Below are 17568 nucleotides of genomic sequence, written 5' to 3' on the forward strand. Positions count from 1 at the left end.
AGTGGCATGATCTCAGCTCACTGCAAGCTGTGCCTCCCGGTTCACCATTCTCCCGCCTCAGCCTCCCGAATAGCTGGGACTGTAGGTGCCTGCCACCACGCCCGGTTAATTTTTTGTATTTTTAGTAGAGATAAGGTTGCACCCTATTAGCCAGGTTGATCTTGATCTCCTTACTTTGTGATCCACCTGTCTTGGCCTCCCAAGTGCTGGGATTACAGGTGTGAGCCACTGCACCTGGCCCATCAGAGTACTTTGAATAGAGAAGTACTTTTAATTTAACCACCCCCTTTAGACATTAAATAAAATGTCTCCACCTTTCTTTGCTTAGTAGGCACTGTGGTGTCCATTTCAGGGTACGGGGCTTTTTTCATGTTCTTCAAAGGGGATTTCTAGTTGAAGGAAATCTGTAGAAGTGTGTGTTCCCAGGTTGCTTTCCAGCGGTGTTATATCAGTTTTTAAGGTCACCCACAATATGAGACTACTAATTTCCCTGTAGCATCAGTCTGATCTCAGATTAAAAAATAAATAAAAATTTAAAACTTGCTTATTTAAGGGCTTCATATTGTTATAAGTACAAAAAATATTTGAATGGTAATACCAGTAGTTGTAATAGTAAATGGTTACCAATATAATGCCTCTTTTTCACTTTGTCAATGGAGGACTCTCGTTGGGGAGATAGAGATTCAGAAGGCACCTGGAGAAAAGGACCTGAAGCAGATTCTGAGTGGAGAAGAGGCCCGCCAGAGAAGTAAGTAGAGTTGAGGAAAATAATGCTGCTCTAGTTCCTCAGTTCCTGTTAATATCTCTTTTCTTCCCTCCCCCTCCCCTTCCCCCTCCCCTCCCCTCCCTCCTCCCTCCCCTCCCTCCCTCCCCCTCCCCCTCCCTCCCCCTCCCCCTCCCCCTCCCTCCCCCTCTCCCCCCTCCCCTCCCTCCCCCTCCCCCTCCCTCCCCCTCCCCTCCCTCCCCCCTCCCCTCCCCTCCCCTTTTTTCGAGACGGAGTCTCGCTCTGTCGCCCAGGCTGGAGTGCAGTGGCATGATCTCAGCTCACTGCAAGCTGTGCCTCCCGGGTTCACCATTCTCCCGCCTCAGCCTCCCGAATAGCTGGGACTGTAGGTGCCTGCCACCACGCCCGGTTAATTTTTTGTATTTTTAGTAGAGACGGGGTTTCATCATGTTGGCCAGGATGGTCTCGATCTCCTGACCTTGTGATCCGCCTGCCTTGGCCTCCCAGGGTGCTGGGATTACAGGCATGGGCCACCGCGCCCCGCCTCTTGTTAATATTTTATCGGTGATTTTAAAATTTGGTTCATTTTGTAGAGGCAGGGAAAGGAGAGCCATGAAGAATTGTGTGCATGTCTGATTGTGTGTGGGTTTGGTTTTTGTTTTTTTGGGTCTGCTGCCCGGGCTGGGGTGCAGTGGCACGATCTCAGCTCCCTGCATCCTCTACCTCCTGCGTTCAAGTGCCTCAGCCCCTCGAATAGCTGGGATTACAGGTGTGTGCCACCATACCTGGCTACTTTTTGTATTTTTTAGTAGAGATGGGGTTTTGCCATGTTGCCCAAGCTGGCTTTGACCTCGACCTCAAGTGATCTGCCTGTCTCAGCCTCCCAGATTGCTGGGATTACAGGCTTGAGCCACTGCACTTGGCTCATTTCTTTTTGTTGTTGTTGTTGTTGTTTTGAGATGGTGTCTCACTCTGGAGTGCAGTGGCGCGATCTTGGCTCACTACAGCCTCAACCTCCTGGGCTTAGGTGATCGATCCTCCTGCCTCAGCCTCCTGAGTAGCTGGGACCACAGGTGTGCTCCACCATGCCTGGTTAATTTTGTTTGTTTGTTTCTTTGTTTTTGAGACAGAATCTTGCTCTGTCACCCAGGCTGGACTGCAGTGGTGGGATCTCGGCTCACTGCCTCTGCCTCCTGGGTTCAAGCAATTCTTGTGCCTCCCAAGTAGCTGGGATTACAGACATGCACCACCACGCCTGGCTAATTTTTGCATTTTTAGTAGACTCGAGGTTTCACCATGTTGGCTAGGCTGGTCTTGAACTCCTGACCTCAAGTAATCTGCCTGCCTCAGCCTCCCAAAGTGCTGGGATTATAGGCGTGAGCCACCACGCCTGGTCAATTTTTATTTTTTTATAGGGATGGAGTTTTGCCATATTGCCCAGGCTAGTCTCACGCTCCCGGGCTCAAGCAATCCTCCCGCCTTGGCCTTCCAAAGTGCTGGGATTACAGGTGGGAGCGACTGCATCAAGCCACTTGTCTTACAATTAAGTAGAGATGGGGTTTTGCCATGTTGGCCAGGCTGGTCTTGAACTCCTGACCTCGGGTGATCTGCCTGCCTCTGCCTCCCAAAGTCTTGGGATTAAAGGCGTGAGCCACTGCACCCAGCCCATACTGAAGTTTTAAAAAAGCACGTCAAAAAAAAAACCCCAAAGGATCATGTGCTTTTTTATTTTATGTATTTTTAATTGTTCTTGTTGCTGTGTAGGGAGTGGAGACGTGGAGAAGGGCGAGATGAGGACAGGTCTCATAGAAGAGATGAAGAGCGGCCCCGGCGTCTGGGGGATGATGAAGATAGAGAGTCCTCTCTTAGACCAGATGATGATCGGGTTCCCCGGCGTGGCATGGATGATGACAGAGGCCCTAGACGTGGTCCTGAGGAAGATCGGTTCTCTCGCCGTGGGGCAGACGATGACCGGCCTTCTTGGCGTAACACAGATGATGACAGGCCTCCCAGACGAATTGCTGATGAGGACAGGGGAAGCTGGCGTCATGCGGAAGATGACAGACCACCTAGACGAGGACTGGATGAGGACAGAGGAAGCTGGCGAACAGCTGATGAGGACAGAGGACCAAGACGTGGGATGGATGACGACCGGGGGCTGAGGCGAGGAGGCGCTGATGATGAACGATCATCCTGGCGTAATGCTGATGACGACCGGGGTCCCAGGCGAGGGTTGGATGACGACCGGGGTCCCAGGCGAGGGTTGGATGACGACCGGGGTCCCAGGCGAGGGTTGGATGACGACCGGGGTCCCAGGCGAGCGTTGGATGATGATCGAGGACCTTGGAGAAATGCCGATGAAGATAGAATTCCCAGGCGTGGTGCAGAGGATGACAGGGGCCCTTGGAGAAACATGGATGATGATCGTCTTTCAAGACGTGCTGATGATGATCGCTTTCCCAGACGGGGTGATGACTCAAGACCTGGTCCTTGGAGACCATTAGTCAAGCCAGGTAAAATTCTGTTTCCTAGAATATGCTTAAGTGTTCACCTGTAAAAGTGAAGTTCTGATGGATAAATGTCAGGGCTATATTGTTATTTTCCAGATAAACTGGTCTTTTATCTTCAGTATCATTTGCAGTGACTTACCTGTCAAAAGTTTGCCTTCAGAGTACTACCATCCAAAGCATAAATAACCCAACCTCTCTTTCTTTTGTGATGTGCTCTTTATTTTCCTTCTGCTTCGTTGACTGCTGCTTTGAAGGCTCTTCCTGTACTCATCCCTTCAGTATTGGTGTGCTTTTCAGGTTTTACTGGGAACTAGCCTTCTTTTAAAAATAAATAATTGAAACCAAAATGTACTTTATATATTTATTTCTGCCAAAAGAGAGATTATGCACGGAGGAAGTCGTTTTACTCTACTGTTTTTTGAGACAGGGTCTTGCTCTGTTGCACAGGTTGGTGTGCAGTGGCGCAATCATGGCTCATTGCAACCATGACCTCCCTGATTCTAGGGAGCCTCCCACCTCAGCCTTCTGAGTAGCTAGGACTACAGGCGCATGCCACCACACCCTGCTAATATTTTATTTTTTTGGAGAGACAGGTTTTGCCATGTTGCCCAGGCTGGTCTCAAACTCCTAGGCTCAATTATCCTTCTGCCTCTCCCTCGCAAAGTGAAGTGCTAGGATTACAGGTGTGAGGAACTGCGCCCAGCCTCGTTTTCTTTCTTAGTCCTGGGCCTGCTTATTGTTTAACACTTTATTATTTGTGAGCAGTTGTATACATGTCTGTGACATACGTCTATTACCATTTTCTTTTTTTTTTTTTTTTTTGAGATGTCTTCCAGGCTGGACTGCAGTTGTGCAATCTCGGCTCACTGCAACCTCTGCCTCCTGGGTTCAAGCAATTCTCCTGCCTCAGCTTCCCAAGTAGCTGGGACTACAGACATATGCCACCATGCATGGCTAATTTTTTTTTTTTTTTTTTTTTTGAGATGGAGTCTCACTCTGTCCACCCGGGCTGGAGTGCAGTGGCGTGATCTTGGCTCACTGCAAGGTCCACTTCCCAGGTTCATGCTATTCTCCTGCCTCAGCCTCCCAAATAGGTGGGATTACAGGCACCTGTCACCACACCTGGCTAATTTTTTGTATTTTTAGTAGAGACGGGGTTTCACCATGGTAGCCAGGTTGCTCTCGAACTCCTGACCTCGAGTGATCCACCCATCTTGGCCTCCCAAAGTGCTGGGATTACAGCGTGAGCCACTGCCTTGGCCAGTTTTCTCTAGGTAATTTCTGTGTACTGCACACAGGTGACAGCTGCTTACTGCATATAGCACATTTCCACTTGGTAGTCTTACTGAATGTCAAACACAGCCTATCCAAAACTGGACTCATCACCATCACATACAGAGGTTGCAGTGATCTGAGATCACGCCACTGCACTCCATCCTGGGAGACAGAGTGAGACCCCGCCTCAAAAACAGAAAAACAAATGCTGTTTAGTGGCCCCAAGCACATGGTGGCTAAGGAGAAGATAACATGTATTAGATAAGCTTTGTTCATGAATGAGTTACAATGCTGTTGACCATGAATTCATGAATTGTAACTCATTCATGAACACCCATCCCTCTGATTCTCTTCAGGGGCATCACTGTCCAGCTAACTGTCTGAGCTACGAATCTGGGAGTTGTTTTGTCTCTGTTTCATCCTTTATGTTAAATGTTTATTTAGTTCAGTTCTGCCTTTTTTTTTTTGAGACGGAGTCTCGCTCTATCGCCCAGGCTGGAGTGCAGTGGCCGGATCTCAGCTCACTGCAAGCTCCGCTTCCCGGGTTTACGCCATTCTCCTGCCTCAGCCTCCCGAGTAGCTGGGACTACAGGCGCCGCCACCTTGCCCGGCTAGTTTTTTGTATTTTTTAGTAGAGATGGGGTTTCACGGTGTTAGCAAGGATGGTCTCGATCTCCTGACCTCGTGATCCACCCGTCTCGGCCTCCCAAAGTGCTGGGATTACAGGCTTGAGCCACCGTGCCGGGCCAGTTCTGCTTTTTTGATGTTCCTGAAATCCACCCTCTTCTCCATTCCCATTGCTTATACTTGGTCCTGGCTCAGCATCATTTTCCTCACCCCCAGCTGGTTTTTGCTTCCTCTCTTACTCCCAGTTTTAATTTGGGGTGTGGGGGAAATAACTAGAGCAGTTGTTCTAAGTGCAGATCTAAGTGAGCCGCTTCCTTGCTTTCCCCAGTTGTTTCTGTTGCCTCCTTAATCTCTTTTAGTCTCACTTCATTCCACTGTTTAGCTGTTACCTTGTGTAAGCCATTTAATTTTTCTTTGCCTCATGTTAAATGGGGTAACAGTGTAGCAGATGCTTACTGATTTGCTAATTATATTTTATAAAGTTGCCATGAATACTGAACTCCTGTTCCTAGGGAAATACAAGGTTAGGTTCTTGTGAACTTGTAGTCATGATATTTTTGTCAACCAGTCAATACATAAAATGTCTTTTATGCGTTTGTGTTTAAAGACCCCCTATTTCTGATATGTTGTTGATTCGTTACCATTGAATTCATGATCAACAGCATTGTAACTCATTCATGAACAAAGCTTATCTAATACATGTATTTTCTCCTTAGCCACCTTGTGCTTGGGGCCACTAAACAGCATTTGTTTTTTCTTTTTTTGAGGCGGGGTCTCACTCTGTCTCCCAGGCTGGAGTGCAGTGGTGTGATCTCAGATCACCGCAACCTCTGCCTCCTGGGCTCAAGAGATCCTACCACATCAGCTTCCTGAGTAGCTGACTATAGGTGCACACCACCAAGCCCAGCTAATTTTTGTATTTTTTGTAGAGGTGTGGTTTTGCCATGTTGCCCAGGCTGGTCTTGAACTCCTGGGCTCCAGGGATCCACACTCCTCGGCCTCCCAGATTCCTGAGATTACAGGCATGAGCCACTACGCCTGGCCACTAGACAGCATTTTAGCACTACGCTTGGAAGCCATTTTAAACAGTGAGGTCACCAACAAATTTATATCTCCATGTAATCTATGTGAAATGTTCCTAGATTCATATATTCCATGGATAAGTGTGAGCCACTGTACAGGGTTAAAGGATTTATTCATGATTAATGACTAGATAATGGTGGGTGGTAAATGGTAGAGGATAGGAATATAAAAGGAAAGATTCTTTTTTGAATATGAAGGCCTTGAAAACATTGCAAGGTATAAATACCTTAAAATTGGGACTCAGAGAAAACTTGAAGTTTTCTGCTTAAATGAGTGATCTGTTTAACATCACAACAGATACTATACTGAAATCTGCGTGCAATAGGAAAAATTATGAAATTTTTAGTGATATTTTTGTTTTATGGAGCACTCAAGCCAGATCATTTAAGGTTTTTTTTTTTTTTTTTTTTCCTGTTGTTTTTTTCAGTCTCTCTGTCGTCCAGGCTGGAGTGCAGTGGACTATCTTGGCTCACTGCGACCTCTGCCTCCCAGGTTCAAGCGATTCTCGTGCCTCAGCCTCCCAATTCAAGTAGCTAGGAGTACAGGCACACCATCACACCTGGCTAATTGTATTTGTAGTAGAGACAGGGTTATTACCATGTTGGCCAGGCTGGTCTCGAATTCCTGACCTTAAATGATCCACCTGGCTTGGCCTCCCAAAGTGCTGGAATTACAGGTGTGAGCCCCACCGTGCCCGGCCCATTTTAAGTTTCTTATGTAAGTTTAAAATACTGTTAATGATGTCTGTGCAGTGATGTACACAGCTTTAGTGTTTTTTTAATCAGTGTCTTAAAGTAGCATTTAGAATGATGATGAATTAATGCCAACGTCTCTTCATGATTGCCAATCTGTTTCTTCTTTTAAAAATACTTTAAAAATGTTTTGCTTTTTCAAAAAAATAGGTGGATGGAGAGAGAAAGAAAAAGCCAGAGAGGAGAGCTGGGGTCCACCTCGAGAATCAAGGCCATCAGAAGAACGTGAATGGGACAGAGAAAAAGAAAGGGATAGAGATAATCAAGATCGAGAGGAGAATGACAAGGAACCTGAGAGAGAAAGGGACAGAGAGAGAGATGTGGATCGAGAGGATCGCTTCAGAAGACCTAGGTGTGATGTTCTAATTAAATTATTTGTAAAGGCCGGGCGCGGTGGCTCATGCCTGTAATCCCAGCACTTTGGAAGGCCGAGGTGGGCGGATCACCTGAGTTTTAGGAGTTCGAGAGCAGCCTGGCCAACATGGTGAAACCCTGTCTCTACTAAAAATACAAAAATTAGCTGGATTTGGTGGTGGTGCGCCTGTCATCTCAGGTACTCAGGAGGATGAGGCTGGAGAATCATTTGAACCCAGGAGGCAGAGGTTGCAGTGAGCAGAGATCATGCCATTGTACTCCAGCCTGGGCGACAAGAGCGAAACTCCATCTCAAAAAAAAAAAAAAAATTTGTAGAGCTGCAGTTGGGATTGTTTTAGACACCGGCCTGTGTATTTCAAATTGTTTTTCAGAAATGATGTTCCTTGCCATTCCCCAGCACCCCCCTTATCTCTTAGAATCATAATGCAGGCTTTAGAGGCAGGAGAATTGCTTGAACCCGGGAGGCGTTGGTTGTGGTGAGCCAAGATTGTGCCATTGCACTCCAGCCTGGGCAACAAGAGCGAAACTCCATCTCAAAAAAAAAAAAAAAAAAAAAAAAATAAATAAATATTTTAAATAGATTATCTAATCAAACATTCCCTCTTAAAGTAAGAAAATGGAGGCCCAAACTTCGTGGCTGTCTATAGGCTGTATGACTGTTGGGCAGTGAAACCAGTCCAGCTGTCTTTGTCAGTCCATTGCTTTTCCCCCTGTGGTTTAGGGCAGTCAGTTTTTTTGCCCTTAAATTATCAAAAGCCCTTCAATTTTATTGGTAATAGAAGTTCTAGCTTGCTCCCTCTGCCAAAGTGTCCTTGCACTGATAAATGTAGACCAGCAGTGTTCAATGCAATTTTCTGCAAGGAAGAAAATGTCTGTCTGTGTTGGTATGGTAGTATGGTAGTCAGCAGTCACATTTGGCTGCCAAACACTTAGAATATATGGTTGGTGCTCCTAAGGAAATATCTCCATTTTACTTTAAATTTAAGTAACCACATATGGGTAGTGGCTACTGAGTGGGATGGCATAGATCTGAGTGTTCTCGTTTGTTCTCCACGCCCCAGGTATCAGGTAAGGTCAGGTTATGAGTTTAAACTGTTCTGTTACATTTGTAAACTCTAAGCCCCAGCTTGGATTGGATGTACTTATAATTATCCCATTTGGTCTAACAGTAGTAAGAACCTGACTTGTCATTGTAAATGGCTACAGGGATGAAGGTGGCTGGAGAAGAGGACCAGCTGAGGAATCTTCAAGCTGGAGAGACTCAAGTCGTCGGGACGATAGAGATAGGGATGACCGTCGCCGTGAGAGGGATGACCGGCGTGATCTAAGAGAAAGACGAGATCTAAGAGACGATAGGGACCGAAGAGGACCTCCGCTCAGATCAGAACGTGAAGAAGGTATAGATGTTACATACAACTGAAGTATTGGAGAACCGTCATTTCTTAGGGGGGATTTGGGTTATTTAATTACATCATAAACTTATGTGAATGCCAACAATAAGAGAGCTGATGTTTATTCCATTTAGAATTCAGGATTTTCATACAGTTAATGGTCATGTTGTGAAGTGCACTGATGTCTAAATTCAAAGTACAGTAGTAGACTAAATTGGATAGTAGGCAATATATATAAAGTTTACTTAATAAAAATGAAAAAATTGTTATTTAAAAGCAACTTCTTGAGAGATTAAGCACAAAGTAGAAACATTTTCTCTGAAATTGTAACAGAAGCTTCTTTCTTAAAATATATGTATTTTTCATTTTAAAATACTAATTTTTCTCTTGGTTTTTAAAAATTTATTTTCCATATGTCTTGACATCCTGTTGTGAGAGGATTTTTCTATCATAGCCATAACTTTAAAAACTCCTGTATTTTATGTGGTTAATTTGCTGTTAAAATTCTTCAAGAGCCAAAAAACCTTTCAGTTATAAAATTTTCATTCAGCCAGATTTTTGCTACCTTGTCTTACGGGTTTATACCAGCTGCAGTCCTTCCCAGGCCAGGGGTTTCTGCCTGTTTTCAAATTTTGAGTTTTATCTGTACATCTGTATGTTAAAGATTGTGAGAAATTGTACAACCTTTAATTATGATTTCTGTATTGTTAGTCTTTAGTACAGGAATTTTGAGTAATTTGAGGCATTTCTTCTGCTTGTTAATTTGTGCCAATAGAATATAGTACTAACTTAATTTTTTTTTTTTTTTATTAAACTTTCTAGTAAGTTCTTGGAGACGTGCTGATGACAGGAAAGATGACCGGGCAGAAGAGCGGGACCCTCCTCATCGAGTTCCTCCCCCAGCTCTTTCAAGAGACCGAGAAAGAGACCGAGAAAGAGAAGGTGAAAAAGAGAAGGCCTCATGGAGAGCTGAAAAAGATAGGGAGTCTCTTCGTCGTACTAAAAATGAGACTGATGAAGATGGATGGACCACAGTACGACGTTAAGTCTCAAGATAATGGATTTAAACTGGTGTCTTAAATAGGTTTGATCACATTCAAGGATTATTATACTTGTGCTTCAACCAATCTAAATTGGATTCTTTAATGTTGTTTCACCATAACACAAAAAGCATGAACTTGTATTAATCCTATATAATAGATTGATCATGCACCATATCCACAGGAGGTTGGAAAAACCATGCCATTTTCTGGAATTTAAGGGTGTTGCATTATTTCATCAATCATTTGTTGACAAAAAATAAAAACTAAAAAATAAATTTAAAATGTGAACTTTCAGGTATTGAGTAACACCTTTATCTTGGTATAGAACTGATATATTTTTTTATTTTGAAATATCTGATATTAATTTGGAATGAAGTAAGGTTCTGTTAAAGAAAATATATTTGAAGACCCTTTAAAGCAGTGAATCTGAAACAATTTTCACACCTTTAAGTGGTTGATATGTACCTATTTTAGGTATTTTGAGGTATTTACCATAAACTAAATTTAGAAAGTTTTTAGATTCACTTGAAGTAAACATTACAAACATTGGATACGGTGGGGTTTTCTTTAGATTTTACTTGAGAGAAGGTGAGTACAAAGCAATTTGCAGTTGTAATGACAAGAAGTATACTGCGCAAGTGTGAATCCAAACAGTATAGCTTTTAAATTTTAAAGCATTTGGTAAACTATCGCTGAGTTTTTTTCTGTTGCCAATAGTAAACTGCTTTTCCATTAATGGAGAATTCATGCCTTTCAAGCATTTTAAATATGACAATATTTATAAATGTATGGTTTGGAGGAATCGTTTAAATTCTTTCCTAATTTTCTTTCTCTTCAAGATAGATTATTTCAACAAGTAATTTGTAGTAATGACTGTGTTGACTTCAATTTTGGAGTGTAGTAGCTATGTTAAAGATTAACTATTTGGTCTCATTGAAGCCAACACAGAACTTGCTGCTGTGTTTTTTCTTCAGTGATAAATAAAATACTTACAGAATTTGTTTTAGTGTTGATTTGTGGTTATAGTATTTTGTTTATAATGTTAAGTTTGCATCTTCAGTTGAGTGTTTTTACTTGAATTTTTATCAGTGCCATTAAATGTCTGTGTTTAGTATCAATGAATATGAACCTAAATATAACAAAGAAAGCATATGTGGCTAGGATGTCTCCCCTAAAATGTCTTCCTTTGTTAATGCAGAAATTCCTTAGTTCCCTTGTAAAGCTGTCCTCTGAGTTTGTGTGTGCATGTGCGTGTTTGAAGTACCACCTTGGGTTTTCACCTGAAATTAGAAAAATCATAGTTAATTTGCGAAAATGTTACAAATTCATCATGGCTGTAGGCACTTATTATTTCTGTTGAGTAGTGGTGAGAATTCCTATTGGTACAGCTGTAGGGCCAGAAGAGGGAGTATTGATGCTTTTTAACTTAACCAGATGCAGCCTTTTTTGTTTGATGTTATCAATGATAGAAATCATTTTAAACACCTTTCTTAGTATCTGGTATTTCAAATACGTAGAAGTCTTTAAAGGTCTTTTGTGGGGAGAAGGACTTTTCTTTCATAACAAGAGAATTTCAGATCAGTGATTATCAGTGGGGCAGTAACCTGCTAAGAGTTTGCTTCCTGGAGAGTACATCTGTATGTGTGACATCACAGGTAAGCCCCAACAATTTATTTAATCAGATTTGTTCAGATGAGTTACTGTTGCCTACGTTAGGGTTAGGTTTCAAGGCTAGTCAGGAAACCCATTCTTTCTGCTCAGTTTCCCATACTGTTCTCCCAAGTTCTTTGTCCTGGGAGCAGAACCCAAGTGCAAGAGGAGGGCAGAAGAGTCTGATGCTGTTACCTTGCGATCCTGCTCTTGGTTTCCACTGTCCAGGCTGTACAACTCTGTCTACTCCCACTAGTATTTACCAACAGGTGTTAAAGGAAAGCTAAACAAGCAGCCTACTCACTGATCTGCTAGGTGGTCTTCCATGTTCCTGGTGGCTTCTGCAGTTTCATTGAGAGTAACATTGCTGTCAATACAGATAGATCCGATAGTAGAGACATCATCGGTCCAGAAAAGATTCTGCATCTCATTAGTTGTCCATAGTGGCTACCAGGAGGTGGTTGGCATCTATAATGTGTGGGACGTTTTTATGTCAAGAAATGCCTACTTTTTTTTTTTTTGTTTTTTGAGACGGAGTCTCGCTTTCTCTCCCAGGCTGGAGTGCAGTGGCCGGATCTCAGCTCACTATAAGCTCCGACTCCCAGGTTTACGCCGTTCTCCTGCCTCAGCCTCCCGAGTAGCTGGGGACTACAGGCGCCTGCCACGTCGCCCGGCTAGTTTTTTGTATTTTTTAGTAGAGACGGGGTTTCACCGTGTTAGCCAGGATGGTCTCGATCTCCAGACCTCGTGATCCGCCCGTCTCGGCCTCCCAAAGTGCTGGGATTACAGGCTTGAGCCACCGCGCCCGGCCACCTACTTTTTTTTTTTAAACCAAAGACACTGACCATAGATTGATTTATAATTTTTAAGCCTAATTGAAATACATGGGGTACTGTGAAAGGATTGTTGCTTGAGTGGCTACGATTAGAAAATCAGGACTAACAAACTTTTCTTTGTCTGGAAGCATATATATTTGTGATAAAATTTTAATATGTATAAGTTTGGTTTAATAAATCAAATCTCTGACAAAAGTTGTTCTCATCAAAGCTAATAATTCTGCAACTTCCAAGAAGGACTTTGTAGGAAAATTAAAATACAAAGAAAAAAGCCACTAGAAATTTAAGTCTGTGGAGAAAAGAACAGGTTAAGACAATCTGTACCTCTACAGTTGGAGAGGCCTTTTGCCTATTCCCTGCATTGTTCTGCATACTTGCATGCCAAGTATGCAGCATGTTCTTAGGAAGATAATCTTGTCATAATTACTTTGTATATATCTTAAACTTTGAAAAATTGGGTTTCTCTAAATTTTGCAAAATGTTCAGAGTTTCATATTGAGTTCCAAGGATTTTTAAATGATGTATTTGCATATACTTTTCATAAGAGAACCCTAGAAAATTAACTATAGTAATAGTCTGTGTTTTAACTCCCAGTATTGTCAGCTGGAAAACAGGCAAATTTGGCACAGGGGCTGAACATGGGGTACTTTTTTCTTTTTTGGAGACAGTCGCTCTGTTGCCCAGGCTTGAGTGCAATGGCGTGATCTGGGCTCACTGCAACCTCCGCCTCCTGGGTTCAAGTAATTCTCCTGCCTCAGCCTACCAAGTAGCTGGGATTACAGGCGCCCACCACCACACCTGGCTAATTTTTGTATTTTTAGTAGAGAGAGGGTTTCACCATGTTGGCCAGGCTGGTCTCCTGACATAGTGATCCACTTGCCTTGCCTCCCAAAGTGCTGGGATTACAGGCATGAGCCACCACGCCCAACCTGAAAATGGGGTACTTTAAAAACAGAGGAATAGTGGCTGCCTGACTAGTTGACGGTCTTCTGGATACCTTTTCCAATACTCTCTTGCCCTCAGGAAGCTCCAGCTCATTATGTTCTTAGTTCTGGTAAAATAGCGGTGTCAGAATATCAAATTAACATTAGGCACATCTCATCACAGTGACTCCCATATATTCAGGCTATATCAAAGCCTCCAAGACCTTTGGAAACCGTCTATAATTTGACTCTAGAAATACAAAGTAGCTAAATTGATCTTGCCACCTGGTTAGCCCTTTTGGCCTAGAGAATGCACTGATCTGTTTATAGTGGTCCTTTTGAAAAGGCAGAACAGGAGCAGTGGGAGAGGTAAGAGGATTCATGTTGACCTTAGAAACTTCACCCAGAAAGCGAAGCTCATTTAAACCGGTATATTTTCTTTTTTTTTTTTTGAGGCGGAGTCTCGCTCTGTTGCCCGGACTGGAGTGCAGTGGCCGGATCTCAGCTCACTGCAAGCTCCGCCTCCCGGGTTCACGCCATTCTCCTGCCTCAGCCTCCCGAGTAGCTGGGACTACAGGCGCCCGCCATCTCGCCCGGCTAGTTTTTTTTTGTATTTTTAGTAGAGACGGGGTTTCACCGTGTTAGCCAGGATGGTCTCGATCTCCTGACCTCGTGATCCGCCCGTCTCGGCCTCCCAAAGTGCTGGGATTACAGGCTTGAGCCACCGCGCCCGGCTAAACCGGTATATTTTCTAGCAAAGAAAGGAGAACAAGTAATTACAGGGTTTCATTAAGCTACTTAATTTAGGCCCAATCAGATCAGCAGTTCCCTGGTCGGGTTAAGACTAGCAGCGTTGGATTATTTTTCTTTCCTGGCTAAGAAACAGTGTTTTCCCCCTGCCCCCAAGTTCTTGATATGCACCTTTTCTTTGACCAGAAAGACAGCTATTGGGTATTCACCCCACCCTCTAACACACGTTCAAATGAAGGTTCCTGATGGAGCCAATTTGCTGTGGAGGAAGTTAGCTGTTATGAAAGCAGTCTAACTTATAGTAGCCTAGCTAAATGCTACTGGGAGCCTTATACACGTATAACTAAATCTCTTGCTGGTATCTTCAGATAGTGATGCATTTGTGTATTTCAGATGAGTTCATCTTAAGAATATTTTGCCTTCTATTGTCTTGGCAGGTAGCTGCATTCCATAGTGTGGCATTCAGTATGGTGGATTTAAAAGTGAGGGTGGGAGGGTAAAGTAGGGGTTAGGAACTTTTGCCCAAGGATCAGGTTTAGTCTTGCTTATGGGGAACTGGTGGGGTTCCGGAAATGGACATGGGTCTTCCAGTAGGAGTGGGAACATGAAAGACCCCCCAACAATTCCTTTAATTAGTGCTTATTCTAGTTTGAGCACTGCCTATATTAAAGTCAGACGCAGCCCATGGTGGAACCTTCTTGAATACTAGTTAATACACGAATAGCTCAGAGCTAGAGATACATCTTCTATTTGTTTAAGAGGCAACAGCTGGAATGGGCTTTCCTCCACTAGGAACCCTGAAATTGAGCAATCTAGGGTGAATACTGCTGTCTTCCCTTCTTCCCTTTGATCTTAATATCAAAGGTTTTTAAAGAACTGGAAGTGAGTGCGTCGAGAAAAGGCCAAGTAGGAAAGCTACAGGTGAGACTGATGAATTCATACTGTTACTGTATAAATAGTTTTTTTAAACAGCACCATTTCCAAGTTATACACAATATGATTATGACTTGGCACAACTTTTAAAGGTGGAAAAGGCTAGTTGCTAGTTCAGTAATAAAATATCTGGTACATAAAAGGATAAGGAGCTGTATTCTACCTGCTACAGATTGTGCATTTTACACCTCCATCTAGGACAGAAACAAGCCACAAGGAGGGAATACCCGCCCAAATTAATACTGGAAAGTTTACAAAACCTTCACTTCTCGTAAGGGTGATGCTACCAGCGGCTTGCTTCACCTGGAATTAGAGTAACTGATTTTTTAAGGACAACTAAGAATATTACTCGCTTCAAACAATAAAAGTCATTTTGCCGACATTTCATAAAATCGCCAGTTTTAAGCTCAGTTCAGAGGCTTTTAAAAAAATATTCTAGACCTAGTAAAGTGCCTCCATTCATAAAATCAAACATCCAAGATTAGATTGAGACAATTTCATACTGATGCGCATCTAAAATAGGTCCACGTATACAGTAAATAAACAGCGCCTCTAAGTTGCCGTATTTCAGTTAGTGGAATACACACCCAGCCATCGCCGTTCTGGATGTGCAAACTAGAAACCGAAGACATGGGGATTTCACCGTCTAGTCCCAATTGCTCGGCACGGAAGTACTCCACAAGGTCGGCTGCTTTTGAAAAACCACCAGGACGACGTCCCAAAGTCGAGCCGACCGCTGAGCCGCACGCCTCCCCACCGCGGGGGCAAGATGGTGCGCAGACCTAGTGGTGCGAAGGGCGGCGGCGGCGACCCTCGGTGGCCGGAAGCCCGGGCCCTCAGCGCAGCTTCTTGCCAGGCGGGCCGTCCCTGGCGCTGCGGGGCGGCGGGCGGGCGGGCGGCGGCGGCACTTTGGAGAGCGGGCAGTACTTGATGGTGTGCGCGTTGTCGCCGCTGGCGCCGCACAGGGGACACGTGTAGCGGCGCAGCACGGGGCACAGCACTCGCCCGTCGGGGCCCTTGAGGATATGGGTGGTGTAGAGCGCCATCGCCTCCTTGTTGTTGCGGCAGAATACGCACACCTGCAGCTCCGGCTTCAACAGCCGGGCGGCCGCCGCTCCGGAGGCCGCGTGCAGCCGGGGCTCGGCCGCCCATGCCGGGGCCCGCTCCTCGCGCGGCGTCGCCTCGTTAGTAGTGGCGACGGCGGCGGCGGGCGCGCAGCCCAGCAGCACGGCGGCGGCACGACCTGCGAACGGGCTCAGCTCGGCGAAGCGCTCCTCCAGCAGCCCGGCCTCGGCGGGGCCCGCGCACAGCTCCAGCGCGCGGAGCTCCAGCGCGCCCCCCAGGTAGCGGCCCCGGGACCCCGGCTCGTCGCTGTCGTCGTCGTCGTCGTCCTCGTAGTAGTCGGGCGGCCCCAGCGCCGGCCCCAGCGCCCCAGGCCCGGTCCCCGCGTTGGGGGAGCAGCAGGACGAGGAGGAGGGCGGGGAGCCGCTGCCGCTGTTCCCACCGCGGGCGCAACCGAAGCGCGGCTCGCCGTCCACCGCTTTGGTGATGAGCGTGGCGAGCCCCAGGTAGTCGTTCCAGGAGCTGAAGGGCTGCGGGTGCGCCGGACCCGGGGCGTTCACGTAGCGAGCGCTGGGCACGAGCGCCATGGGCGGGGGGGCGCGGCCGCGGCGGGGCGAGCGGGGCGCCCAGGGGAAAGCCTCCATGGGCGGGCTGCGGGCCGCGCGCCGCCTCCCCGCCGCCGGCGCGGGCCGGACGGAACAGACACGCCGAGCCTGCCCGCCGGCCTGCCGCGGGGTGGGGCCGTCGCGCCGCCTTTTATCGGGCCCGCTCCTCCCCGCCCCCCCGGCCTCGCCGCCGCGGCCCTGCCCCCTGCGCTCCCCCGCCCCGGCCACCTCGCCCGTGCCCCGGACGGAGGCGGAGCGGAGGCGGGCGGGCTGTGCGCGCGCTCCACTCCGGCTCGCGCGGCTCCCGCGCCCCGCGCGCCGCGCCAGCTTCGCCAGCTGTCGGAAGGCCTTCAATCCGGGAGGGGGCGGGCGAGGCGCCGCCTCGGGCTGTGGCGCTCCTTGGCTGCAGACCAGAGCCCCCCGGCGCCTCGGGCGCCGCTCCGGACGCTGATTGGTGGGGACTGGGGAGGGGGCGTGCTCTTCACGCAGCTGGTAGGTGAGGAGAAAGTAGGAGAGAGAAGGGCCGGGGAGGGACTGCTGCTGGGGTCCTCCTTCGTTCGAGCGCTGGGCCTGGGCTTGGAGCAGCTGACCAGGCCTGGGTCTCCTCGTCCTGGTGGTGAGGTCCACCAAGGACAGGGGTCAGGGTGGCCACAGGTTTACGCCTCCACCTCCCGGCCTTTAATGGCCCCAGGCCCTCATCCTGAGAATCCCCGCTATCCACCCTCTTCTCACCAACATCAGCATGAAAAGCTGGACGCGATGGGAGGATGCAGCTCTCCCATCACAGCCGCCCAACCAGCCAGTGGCTTCCGTTTGCACCGCGCGTTGGAGCGCTTTCCCCTGCGCGAAATCCGCACAAACCGTGAGGTTCGGGGAGGCTGTGGTTCCTGCCGCGGTAAGAGCGGAGGGACGCAGGACTTTCCCGCTCCTCGCAGCAGCCTTCCTCCCAACAGGTGCTCAGGGACCTCGGCCAATGGGTGGCCGATACCCGGTGACTTAGGTCGGGGTTGGGACTGGGCCGGAAAACCT

The 17568-nt window shown here is 46.7% G+C and overlaps 2 protein-coding genes across 3 annotated transcripts in view; one reads left to right on the top strand and one right to left on the bottom strand.

The window, feature by feature from the left end:
* EIF3A (eukaryotic translation initiation factor 3 subunit A) overlaps positions 1–10781 on the top strand; it is a 52465-nt gene extending 41684 nt beyond the window's left edge. Inside the window, exons 19-23 of one of the 2 annotated variants that reach the window (XM_033181505.1) lie at positions 2489–2950; positions 2981–3237; positions 7122–7323; positions 8553–8743; positions 9560–10781. In XM_033181505.1, the coding sequence (XP_033037396.1) occupies positions 2489–2950; positions 2981–3237; positions 7122–7323; positions 8553–8743; positions 9560–9783 (1336 nt within the window). In that variant the 3' untranslated portion in view covers positions 9784–10781. Of the gene's footprint in view, positions 1–2488; positions 3238–7121; positions 7324–8552; positions 8744–9559 lie in introns of both variants that reach the window. The other variant, XM_033181496.1, reaches the window with a different exon arrangement.
* A 3428-nt stretch (positions 10782–14209) lies between these two features.
* Positions 14210–16707, bottom strand: NANOS1 (nanos C2HC-type zinc finger 1). The gene has a single exon (XM_033181515.1). It carries the CDS (start codon positions 16576–16578, stop codon positions 15709–15711), a length of 870 nt encoding a protein of 289 aa, XP_033037406.1. The 5' UTR covers positions 16579–16707; the 3' UTR covers positions 14210–15708.
* Positions 16708–17568: the final 861 nt, after the last annotated feature.

The sequence above is a fragment of the Trachypithecus francoisi genome, unplaced genomic scaffold, assembly GCF_009764315.1.
Source record: "Trachypithecus francoisi isolate TF-2019V2 unplaced genomic scaffold, Tfra_2.0 Contig01579, whole genome shotgun sequence".
Lineage (NCBI taxonomy): Eukaryota > Metazoa > Chordata > Mammalia > Primates > Cercopithecidae > Trachypithecus > Trachypithecus francoisi.

Coding starts and splice junctions, on each gene's coding strand:
- NANOS1 (XM_033181515.1), bottom strand. CDS start 16,578: ATGGAGGCTTTCCCCTGGGCGCCCCGCTCGCCCCGCCGCGGCCGCGCC.